The sequence below is a fragment of the Delphinapterus leucas genome, chromosome 19 (genome assembly GCF_059928025.1).
Source record: "Delphinapterus leucas isolate spDelLeu-1000000601 "Yukka" chromosome 19, BTC_Dleu_Yukka2, whole genome shotgun sequence".
Taxonomy (NCBI): Eukaryota; Metazoa; Chordata; class Mammalia; order Artiodactyla; family Monodontidae; genus Delphinapterus; species Delphinapterus leucas.
In genome coordinates, this window is record NC_143147.1 from 12,167,812 (window position 1) to 12,180,097 (window position 12,286).

The window sequence follows — 12,286 nt, forward strand, 5'->3', positions numbered from 1 at the left end:
GGAGTTCTCCCTGCCCCGCCCCCCTATTTAAAGGGCCATACATATTGTATGCGGAACTGGGGAATCTAAAAGCCCAGTTTAAGGTTTTTGCTTTTGGAGTCTGACCGTGGCGGCAGTCACATTTTTAGTATCATACCTTCACCCAATAGTCTGAAGCCGATTCCCCCAGCTCCAGCCCAGGGAGGTACCCTGGCCCTGAGAATGGGGGAGCCCCTTCTCTCTCCCATCCCAGGCTCTAGTCTCCAGGGAGTGGATGCTGCGTCGTTCACTGTCTGCTCTCCAGGTGGCTGTCACATCCTGCCCACGCCCCAGGCTGGAGGCAGAGAAGAGATGGGCTGGCAGGGGCAGCCCCCCAATAGAGCTGAGGTCATGGATCTGCCTGGCACCCAATGCCCCCTTTGGGGGAGTGACTGGGGAGCTACTCAGTTAACTCCCAGACCAATAGCCTGGAGTACCACTATTTGCGTCTGCTAATGGGTCTCTGTCCCTTAGATCCAAAGGAGGCACTGGTTTGTGGAAGCAGCAGCCAGGAGAGAGTCATGGAGCTGCAGGAGAATGGGAGGTGTGGGAGGGGTGGGGAAACAGGCAGAGAGAGCAAGTTCTAAACAGAGAAGGGGCCAAGCAGGGCGGCAGTGATGGGGAGAGAGGAGCAGGCAAGGTACAGGACAGCCACCTGGGGTCCTCCTTGGCTGGGGCTGAGCTGCCCCTCTATAGAAGCTAGAGCCTCTGTCCTGCCTGACGTGCGTGGTGGGAGCCCTGGGCGATGGGAATGGCGAGCCCCTGAGGCCCAGGGCGTCACAGTCGCCTCTCCACCTCCACTCTCTGGCCAGGGGCAGACGCCTCTTGGGAGAAAAGCAGGGGAGGGGAAGGCAGGCCAGAGTGGCAGGTCACAGTTCAGACCTAGAGGCCTGGAGGAAGTGTGGAGCTCACCAGGTTGCTGGGGGGGGGGGCACCGCAAAAGTCCCTGCACCCCGTCCCTGCTCTCTTCTGGAAGGACTAGAGCAAAGCCCCAGCGAACCCAGGGGTGGAATCTAAGGCTGGGGGAGGGGCAGAGACTTGTGGGCGGGGTAGCCAGCTGGAATGGGGCGGGGTTCCCACCCGTGGAGAGGCAGCTGAAGGAAGGGAACCCCTCCGTGTCCCGGGGCTTAGGGGAGGGGGCACAGGGCCCCAGGGGGTCGGCGGAGGAAGGGCCACCCAGTGGGGACCAGAGAGTTCCAGCAGGCAGAAGAGAATCATTATTGTGCTTATGGACACAGCAGCTCCCTGGCTCTGAGAGAGCGAGCGGGCAGTTTTTAGGCACTAGATTTCTGTGATGCGGTTTTAAGTAAATGAATGAGACCGAGTAGCCTATTCGGTCAGGGTGAGCCCCTTGACTGCACCCACTGGCCAATTCAAACCCAGGCAGCTTCGGGCCAGGGTCAGGCCAGGGTCTCTGAGCCCCCAGGATGGGGAGAGGGGATGTGGGACTGAAAGGGAGTTGGTGACAGTCGGCGGGGGGGGGGGGGCGGGGGGGGGCGAGACTGGGGCCTAGCCCCGCTCTTCCCTCCCCTTTGATTCTTCTGGAAGAGTGAGGGTGATCGCTCTAGATCCCAGGTCCGAGCGCTGTGCCAGACCACCGGCCGTGTCCCAGGAGTATGGCTTTCCGGGCAAAGGCGGTGCACCCCCAGCTCCTACAGAGGGGTCGAGGGAAGGGAGCCATCCAGAGCTGGAAGCTCTGCTCCAGGCCCCTCTCGACCCCTGGCCTGCTTGCCCTGCCGGTCACACGGTCACTTCTGTCTTGCTGGCTGTGTAGCAGGTGTGGTGGCCTGGGATGTAGTGCAGCTGTTCCACGGTGTTGTGTCTGCGTGAGGCAAAGGCCTGGCGCTTGGCTGCCGTCTGGCTGTGGCCCAGGGTGGCGCAGGAGTTACTGGACGCACTGGGATGGGAGTGCATCTTGGTCATGCGGTAGCGGTCCAGTACGGGCGTGGACACAAAGACATCCGTGTGCGAGATGGCCCGTGACAGGGACTGCTCGGGGAAGGCCGTCCGCTCCGGGGACAGCAGCGGGTCCTGGGAGTGCAGGCGCTCCGTGGAGAGCAGCTGCTCTTCCGACAGGATGCGGTCGTAGGGCATGCCGAACTCATCCGGCAGGCCCCGCTCCAGGGACAGGACCCTGTCCTGAGACATGGCCCGGAGGGGCCGGCGGGGCCGCTCTCGCGGCAGCGGCTTCTGTTGGGACATCTGGATGACGTTGAGGGGGAGGGTGCCACGGGCGGCCAGGTCGGGCAGGTGCCGCCTTCTCATGTAATATTCGTCTGCTTCCTTGTCAGCTGTAGGGGAGAGAGAGAGTTCGAGAAAGAAAGAGAGAGAGAGAGGAGTGAGCTGGGGCAACACTGTGACAGTGCAGCTAGGATCCAACTAGGATCCTGCAGCCCACACAGGTAGAGGCTGTGCTTCTCCAGACCCCAGGGGTCTTGTTAAATGCAGAGTCTGATTCTGACCTAGCTCTGGGGTGGGTCTGAGAGTCCACATCTCTAAGGAGCTCCCAGGCAATTCTGATGCCCCTCGTCCCTGGACCACCTTGAGTATCCGGGGTTAATGGACTCCCTCGAGGTCTCCAGGGAGTTCATGGCCGAATAGATGGCAAGCCCATGACCCTGAACTCCTGCTCCAGTACTGCTCCTGCCACGCCATGGTCCCGAAACAGAACAGCTCCCTGGGTCTTGCTGAAACACCCAAGGAGCAGCCGGCAGCTTTCTGATGAGGCTCAGAAGCTCTCTCCAAGGAAGTTGGGCTGCAGAACAAGACTCCTGCTAGAATAAAGCAGAATGCTCCATCCAGGAGGCGCTTGTGAAAATGCTTACTGGTAACTTAGAAACATAGTAACACCTTCTCTGGAGTAACAGCCTATGCCTAGGAAGCCAACACATGGGCATCCAGCCTCCACACAAGCACAGAATCAAATCTACGCGTGCTTCGCCTGTGCCCACAGCACGAGCAGGCCCGGACAATCCCATGTGTGCACCTCGTTCAGATGCTCCGCCCATCTCTCTGTCCACGAGGCCCCCCAGGCTCACCCTTGAACTCACCCAGGACACGCACAAGCCTTCTTTGCCCCACATTTCAGGAATGAGGCTTCCTACAGACAGCCTTCCAGATCTCTGCTGAATGTGGGATTCCCATTTTTAGCCATAGAAACTCACTGTTCCACCTTGGCGTTGGCTGATATGGACTCATGGGCTGAACTTCTATCACAATAGGTTACCCTGTACTGTCAAGCACAGGCTCGGCCCTGTAGCTGGGTGGTCATCGAAATAGACTCATTGGGAAATGGAGGCAGAAGGTCCAGGGGTTGGAAAACTGGAAGAGAAGACCTCTCCTGCCATGTACCTTCTTGACATTGTAACATCTGAAACCCATCAATCCCTAGAGCTCCCCAGACTCAAATGGCAGAGCTGGGACCATGGGATGTACTGGGCTCAACTCATGAAATGGGGTCTGTGCGTGGAGTGGGGAGTCTCAGGTTCCCAAGACAGTGTTAACGGGGTTAGGGAGGGAGCTGGTTTATGGGCCCTTCCACAGCCAGTATCTAGGAAGAGTCTCAGAGAAAGCTCTGGCATTGAGAGCCTTTACTCCAAGACAGATAGAGAGCAAGGAAGGCCCAGGGTTCGAAGAAGGCAGGTGTGGGGTGAGGCTGGGGAAAGGCTTTCTCTTGTAGTTAACCTGGTACATGAGTTGAAGCACTGCTTCCCATGGGAATGTGGCTCCGAGGATCCCATGGCCTCCATCCTACTGAGAGAGAAGATGGACTCACGCTCTAAAGAACAAAAACAAGGGACTTGTCTGTTCTCTTCTACTGTGCTACACCTTGCTCTTTGTTCTTGGGACGCCCCACTCCCATGCCCTCAGGTGCACAGCAAGAGAGTGAGACACAGGAAGATGTTGTGGAGGCCCCAGAGGCAGACCCCAGCCCCAGGAAAACCCCACTTACTTAGCCTCTTCAGGGATGAGTACTTGCTGGGATGGGTCTTCACTGCGGACTCGTAGGATGGGGGCAGGTGGGCCAAGTTCTGGAAGGAGCGGGAGAAGGAGAGGTCATAGGGCTCGGTGGCCGATGTCAGGATGTTGTTCATCCGAGGCTTCTCTGCAAAAGAAGGGAGGGGTCATGGCGTTAGTGGGGACAAAGGCTGGGGGGCAGGCAGGAAGGAAGCATTCAGGTTCCACCTCTCATCCCCGTCCTGCTTTCCTGGCCCCATGTGCTAGGACACAGGTGATGCTGGTGACTCAGCCTCCCTCAGTGCTCAGCTTCAGTTGCCAACAGGCCATGATGGCAGGTTACCCTTCCTTGAATGGCAAACTCTTTCTGCCGGTATATCACTGGGCTGTCTGATGAAAACGTAAGCCTGATGGAGCTGGGTGAGGGGTGTCATAAAATCATCTATTTTGGTGTGAAGGTTCTATCCTTTCCCCAATAGCATTAGGCATACTAGCTCTCAGGCTCAGAAAATATCTGAGTTTGAAGGAAGTAGAGTGACCCATCTTGTCTGCATAACCACAGGACTGGGTCCAGGACCCAGCTCCACCGAGACTACGACCCACACTGTGCGCGAGGTAATTTCACCTCTCACACCACCTCTTCCACCTTTGGTTTCTCCAAGCCCTGCAACTGACAAGCCACTGTGAGCTACAAAGCCATTTCCTCTTGTTCCTGCTCCTTCCTCTGAAGCCCCCTTAGCCATCTCTAAGCTGCTGGAGGAAAGAACGTGGGCAAAATGCCTAGTACATCATTCTGTTTTTCTCCCTCCATCCCCTGAGATTACAAAGTCTAAGAGAGAGAAGGGAGAGTTGTTCAGTGCCAGACCTGGAGAAAAGAAGTGAGGAAGACATGGAAGGGTAGAACAAAGAGAAGTGAGGTGAATGACTAATGAGGTGAATGAGTTGGGCTGGGCTCTGGGGGCCAGATTAGGAATAACACAGGAGTCGGGGGAAGAGGAGATGCAGGTATGGGTGCTGAGTGGCCATGAAGATGGGGTACAAAAAGGAATAGAGATCCAAGGCAGGAAGACAAGCATGCCTTGGTGCTTGACTGACTTGAAGTGCGGCAAGAAGTTAACAGGTATTGCTGGGGAAACAGCGGTACCATTCCCAGAAATGAGGCAGCTGGGTGGCTCTTGCATCATCCCTCCATCCTCTTGGTTTGGGACATCCAAGAAAGGGCAGGCTCTAACTTTGGACAAATGTATCAGTGGTCTGTGTCTCCCTATGCCTCTTGGCAAAGAGGGTGCTGTGAACCGTGGGACAAAGAAGGCTCCTAGGCTTGATCCAAGGGCAACCTCAGTACAGGGAACTCCTGGCTTCTGTATCCCTTCCTGCCTTCACTGGTACCCTCAACACTGGGGATGGAGCCAGGGGAGCCCAGCCAATGAGCTGGTGTTCGCGCCAGCTCAGTACATATGTGAGGGGGTGGGGGATGCTCTACATCCCTGAGTGATCAGAACATGCTGTACTGAAAGAGCCTCCCTGACACAGATCGGGACAGATACCAGGAAGTGGAGTGGGTAGGAAGCCGGGAGCACTGCTACCCAGAGCTGGGTAATAGCCACAGCCCCTTAGCTCTGGTTTCTTCACTTTTGGCCATGCTGGAGAAGAACGAACTTCCCTCTGCCTGTTGGCATTATACTCCCACTGAGTGCATCACTCAGCTCACCCACTTCCAAATGCAACATTTCTGGATGCTCTTACCCCTCACTGTTCTCCAAAACCTTCCACTGAGCCAAAGCCAGACCTTCCTTGCTTTTTCCCTCCACCATGATCGCCCCTGCGCCCTTGTTCATGCTCTCTCTCCTATTGCTATGCCCTTCCTTATTCTTCCTCTATGCAAATTCTCCCTTCCCCCAAGACTCTTCACTATGACAACATCACCTCTTTAAAGCCCCTATTGCTCTTCTGGTCAATACCACCCAGTTTAGTGTCTATGTGGTCTCTAATCATTTGACTTGAGCTGGCCTTGCTGATCTCCAAAGATTGCAATCTCCTTGATAGCAGAAGTCTTGCTTTCCAATTTTTCTGATGCCTTCATAGTGCTTGGCCCAAAATAAGGATCTAATTAATACTCATTTGCTAATCAAATAGACACAGGCTGCCTCTTCTCTTGAGAGCTGCTCTGCCAGCTCCTGGGAAAAGTGTAACATCTAAGGGAGGAATGCAGAGAAAACCCTGCTTCCACTAGGCTGCGAGCTGTTCAAGGACAGGGATCGGGTCTCATCTACCCTCATCTCCTCGCACCAGGTAGAAAAAGAAGACAGGAAGAAGAGGAGGGAAGAATGGTTCCTCCTTTTGTATTCAGGGGCTGTGCTTTTGTTGGCTTCCTCCGGGGAAAACCAGCTCATAGTTACTCTTTCAGAATGATACTGAGCTAGCAGAGCATCCTCGTTTGCCTTTTCTGGCTCCTCTCCCTGCTGCTGCTTCATCACCAATGGGCATCCCCCAGGCTTTCTGCTCCTGCCTTCTGCTTTTCTCTTTCAGCCTTCTTGCACAGATTGCCCCTACTCCCAAGGCTTCTGTTACCGCTTCCAAAGCATAACTCCAAAACATCTTCAGCTGTCATCTCCCTCCAGACTTCATGTCTGCATTTCTAACTGCCTGTTGAGTGGTTTTTCTTGCAAATCCTACAGTCATATCTGGCTCTCGATGTCCAGATCCAGGCTCACCATCAACAGCTCCATCCTCAGTACACTGGTTGCTTTCCTGATTCCTTAGACTGTGTTAATAAGACCCTCCATTCTTCTCATTGATCGTGGCTTTGCATTGTACTCATAATTGACTCTCATCAGCCATATGCAGTTAGTAACTAAGTTTTCCCAATTCTTTCTACAATTTCTTTCATATCTGAACCCTTCTTTCTCTCCCCACTGTCCACATCACCACTGATACCAGCTTCTTTTAACTGATCTCTCTGATTTCTTCCAGTTCTAATTTCTCCTAGGCCTGAAACCTGAAACACCTTATTAAACTGTTGCTTTCATCATATATTTCCACTAGGAGCTGAGCACTGGAGGGGGACATCAAAATAGTCCACTTTTGTTCTCCGAATTATAATGCAGAAATAGAGCAGATAAGAGGGGTAGGTCTCTCTGCCAGGTGAGCTGCAGAATTTATCTTTGTTTTGAGTTTCTCTCTCACTAAAATTTAATGGTGTTTTCATTATTTCATAGCAAAGACAGAAGAATAATGATAGCTCACAATTTACGTGGCTGTCACGTTCTATCAAGTTTTGAGCATGTACCAAAAAATAGTTGTTCACTGCAGTTCCAAATGGTAAGTTGTGATCTGGTGGGAGGATGTTGAAACCTAACAGGGAAACATGGGTTTGTAACCCTTTGGCAATTTGTTGCCATGCCTGTGCTCTGCAACTTTCAGGTTCTTCCTCTGCTGGGAAGCTAAAGCTCAGGTCATCCAGTTGGGTTTTGAGTTTTATTAAATCTTAATTAGTTTGGGGAGCATCAATAGAATTTTTCACATCTCATGTCATTACTAAATGGTACCACAAGTAGCCTTGGGCAAAGGAGAGTGTTCACTCCTTGCTGTGGACACATGGAATTTATGGCTGCAAGAAGTGATCAAGATTGCAAGTGAAATGCGTTAAGAAAGGGGCTTACTCTTTCCCTTTCATGGCAGAAGATTGCTCTGATATCGGAGACAGACACTAGGGGGACAATTGTCTAAAAGTGAGAGTGAGGCATTGTGGCCCTGGAGGAGGGCGGGTACCTGGCTCCTTGCACCTTAGCTTCAATGAGCCAGTGACCATGTTTGATGCCATAATAGGCATCAGTAGTTAGGATGGAGCCACTTGGAATGAGGACGGAACGCAGAACACTCTCAATCATCTCTCACCATGTGTAGGGGTCTGGGTAGCGCTGCTTAAAATCAGATGGTTATACTGATGATCACCTGAAAATCACAGAAAAAAATTTTTTTACAGAAGAGTTCAGGAATTCCATGGTCTCTCCAACACAGAAGCACCTCTCTTGACTTCTACTATGCTTCTCTGAGTCAGAGGAAGCACTTCTTAAAAGCTCAGACCTTTGGCTACCCTAGAAATGGGGCAGGGTCCTTCCTCTGCTGTTTTTGTCTCTCTCCTTCTGCATTAGGGCTTCCTCTGTCACCATGATGACCCACCCACATCTGTGGATCTGGCTGACCAGCAATAGAGGCTTTGTTGGGGTGGAGGAGGAGAAGGATGGAGACTAGGGGACATTTAGCAAGTACACATATGTGAGATAGAGAACTGGGCAGGGGAAATAGATCCTTTTTTGGGGAGGAGGGTGTTCAGGTATGGTTAGACAGGAAGAGGATGCCGTAACTTAAAGTGCTTACACTTTATGGGACTTTGATTTGTCCCAGGTCTTTATACACAGGTATCTGGGTGCATCCTGAGATGTGGCAAGCTGACGTGAACTGCCCACTGCCTGGGATCCAGAGTCCTGGGTTCTAGGCTCTGCCCTGCCTATAAGTAACACAGCCTGATATTTCAAAAGCATTGATTTTAATTAATAATGCAAAAGTCCACATTGTTTGAACAAGCCACAAAATTAATAGAGCCATAGTTGCTAAAGCCAGGAGTTCAAGGTATTCTGAGGGCTTCTAAAACTGAATCGTTTGGCTTACCACTAAAGCACAATTCAACATTGTGTTATGGCTTCAATTTGACATTGTATTTTTGGGTTTTGTTGGTGCATGCATCTAATTTCAACTAAAGCAAGGGAAAGAGGAGGCATGAGGTCTTAGCTTTAGTTTTAAACCGTGGGTCACAGCTCTGCCATCCTCTTAGGTCTAGGTCTGCTTCCATTTCCTGGATGAAACCATCTTTCCTACCTTTGGCATTATACCTTCTGGCTACTCATTCTTAAGCTCCTTCACTAGATCCCTTTTTCTGTTTTATTCTCTAAATACTAGTGCTCCATAAGGCTCAGGTGTCTTCATGAAGACTTAGGCTCCACCTTCTTGCCCAAATTGATAGGTCTCAAGTCTACACCTCTAGCTTGAGGTCCATCTGGTCTTCAGGGTTAGATTTTAAACTGCTTATGGCCATCCCTGTGAAATTCCTGCTCTTAGCCCAAACCATCATGTCCCAAAGTGAGCTCATCATTTTATTCTCCCGATGCTCAAGCGCTGTCCATGGTACTGACGTTCCATGGGCTTGGAAAGCGAAACTTCAGTCCTCATTCACCATTTCCCTCCCTTCATCCTCCGTATCCATCCAGTGAATCCCCAAATCCTCTTCCTATGACCATATCCTAAATCCAGGCCCACAATGTATTTTTTTGTTCACATTTCTCTTAGTTCTAGTCTCTGGCCATTTCCAAGACAAATCATCCTGTGTGCTCCTACCAGACAAAATTCCCCATACCAATGGAATCATTTATATCATTCCTTTGGTTCAGACCAGGGTCTTTAAATAGTCATGGACTCTATCCAGTGGGGTATAGGTTTGGGCGGTAAGCCAGCATTTCTCACATGAAGATATTCTCCCTTTCCAAAACAGAATGTTAAGTTATAGCCAGGGAAAAACTATTTGCCAAATGCTGAATCAGTTCTACCCCGGATCTGGATTTAAGCAAGAAGAGAGAATCCAGGAAGGGAGATAAAGGATAGATTTGTTCGGCTTGGCCTCCAGAGGCAAAGAGAAAACCAGTGTCATTGTTCTTTGTTGTTATTGTTATTTTTTGTTTGTTTTTAAACAATATGGCAGCATCAGATAAACAGTTGCGAGAAATGAGAGAACCCAAGTTAAATGGTGGCAGTTAGAAATACTTCTAATCTTCCTTTTCAGAATCTAGGTGTCACCAGGAAAGGGAGATGATTCAGGTTCATTTAATAATCCCTGGTAACCAGCTATGGCCCAGGCTCTGTACTAAACACTTTCTTATTTATTTAATCTTATTTTTTGACTGTGTTGGGTCTTCATTGCTGCGCGCGGGCTTTCTCTAGTTGCGGCAAGTGGGAGCTACTCTTTGTTGCAGTGTGTGGGCTTCTCATTGTGGTGGCTTCTCTTGTTGCAGATCACGGGCTCTAGGCACATGGGCTTCAGTTGTTGTGGCACATGGGCTCAGTAGTTGTGGCTCACGGGCTCCAGAGCACAGGCTCAGTAGTTGTGGTGCACAGGCTTAGTTGCTCCGCGGCATGTGGGATCTTCCTGGACCAGGGCTCGAACCCGTGTCCTCTGCATTGGCAGGCAGATTTTTAACCACTGCGCCACCAGGGAAGTCCCTCACATTTTTTAAACTAGTCTTTGCAATGATTTTCATTTGAATTTATATTATTGACCTACCGATTTCCAGACACTGCAAAAAACTCCTTAAATATCTTATTTGAAGTAATTCTTATAATTTTGTTTACAGCTGAGTTTACAAACAGGATAAATGTCTTGAACTTAGATATTTTGTTTACAAGTGCAGGGCTTTTCCTTTTATTTGAAACTTACTTCAAATATTTTGCTAACATTTTATTTTTTTCATATACTGGCATTGAGGAAAAAAATTTAAAGTATAGAGGTGAAAAATTAAGCCATCTTAAAATAACCATTGTGGCATTTTGTTATATTTTCTTTTGTTTCCCTCCCCCTATACATTACTATGTGTATGTTTACATACACACACACACTCACACTTAATATTGCAATGAATAACCATTTGCATTTTTCACTTTGCACAAGTGAGAATCAGATTACAATGCTTAAAATGGAGAAAAATATGGTGATTTGATCCTCACACATGTACGAAATAACAAATGCATAAGGTTATTCATTGTAGCATTTTTATAGTAGCAAAAGAAACAACCTAAATGTTCATACCTATATGTACATACACACACACAGATAAAGGTGTAGTTTCCACATATGTAAATAAGCATATACTGCTTTTAATCTGTTTCCTGTATACTTAATGGACAACATGTCTTAAATATACTTTCATGTTTTGAAATAGTCTTTTGTATGATTTCACAATAGTCTTTTCTATAGAATAGTCCATTGTATATATATATATATATATATATATATATATATATATACACATTCCCCTATTAACCTATTAATGTGTATTAATGTGTATTTGGATTGTTTAAAAGTTCAAGAAATGTACACCAAACAACCTTGAACACAGCTCTTTGTCCATGTCTTATTTCTTTAAGCAAATAACTGAAAGCAGCATTTCTTGGTGAGCACACTGCCAATTGCCTGATGTGATGAGGTGGGTTAATGGATTTCCTCATATTGAACTATTCATCTATTCGTAGGAAATACCTTACTTGATTTTTATGTCTTATTCTTTCATTACAACACTGGATCCCATTTGCTTATATCTTATTTAATTCCTATGTATTCATAAAGAAAATTTGCATTTTTTGGTGCTAACATGGCAGGTTTTTGTATCAAGATAATGATTTTGTAAAATCAAGTGCATAGTGTTCATCCTTCTGTATGCCTTGAAACTATTAATAGAGCATATGAAAGATCTGTTCTTTGAAAGTTTGAAGGAAGGCAGTAATAAAAATGCCTGGTATCTTTTGGGGAGTCCTTCGGTTTGCAGGGTGGTAGGGGGTTGGCTTGTTATTTCACTGACTGTACAACAACTTCGGGAGACAGATGCTGTTAGCATCACCAATTTAGCATTAAGGAAACTGAGATTTGGAGAGGTTGAATAATTTGCCCAACAGGTGACGCTGGGATACAAATCCAGGCAGGCTGGCACTAGAGCCCACATCCTTATGTATCCTGCCTGTCATACTTGGCAACATTTTCCTTGCATATTGATTCATCCACATTTTCTAATTCTACCTTCAGTTTGTAATTTCTATTTTTCTTAAATCCATTAAACATTTGAAACTTTATTAGCTTAAAACTGTAACATACCCTCAAAAAGCCTCTATATAGGAAATTATATTCCTTTTCTCAGTCTTGTGTTAGTATTTTCTGGATTAGCAATTTATTCCCGTTAGTCTTCTTTTTCAAACAACTGCCTCTTTACACATCAGGGTTTTTTTTCCTCTTCAAATCATGATTTTATGCTTTCAGATTTGTTAATTCCTGCCTCCTAATTTTCTTTGGTTCGGTTTGTTTTTCTTTTCTAATTTATTTTTACTCTTTTCTGTCCACAATATCGGGTCTTTAGCTCTGAATTTGTCTCTGGCACAATCCCATGAGCATCAATGTGCAATGTTCTTATTGCTGTTAAGTCCTAAATGATCTGTAATTACAGCCTTAATTTTCTCTCTGACCCAAGACTTCTGTAGAAGAGCGTTGTTAACT

At 48.2% G+C, this 12,286-nt stretch overlaps 1 protein-coding gene across 3 annotated transcripts in view; it reads right to left on the bottom strand.

Annotated features, from left to right (window-relative positions):
- Positions 1-1,758: 1,758 nt before the first annotated feature.
- Positions 1,759-12,286, bottom strand: part of SHISA6 (shisa family member 6) — a 242,096-nt gene continuing 231,568 nt past the window's right edge. For 2 of the 3 annotated variants that reach the window (XM_089900334.1, XM_089900333.1), the window contains 2 exons: positions 3,971-4,123; positions 1,759-2,309 (listed from right to left, as the gene is read on the bottom strand). In XM_089900334.1, coding sequence (XP_089756460.1) covers positions 1,759-2,309; positions 3,971-4,123 — 704 coding nt within the window. Of the gene's footprint in view, positions 2,310-3,970; positions 4,124-7,872; positions 7,930-12,286 lie in introns of all 3 variants that reach the window. The other variant, XM_022595569.3, reaches the window with a different exon arrangement.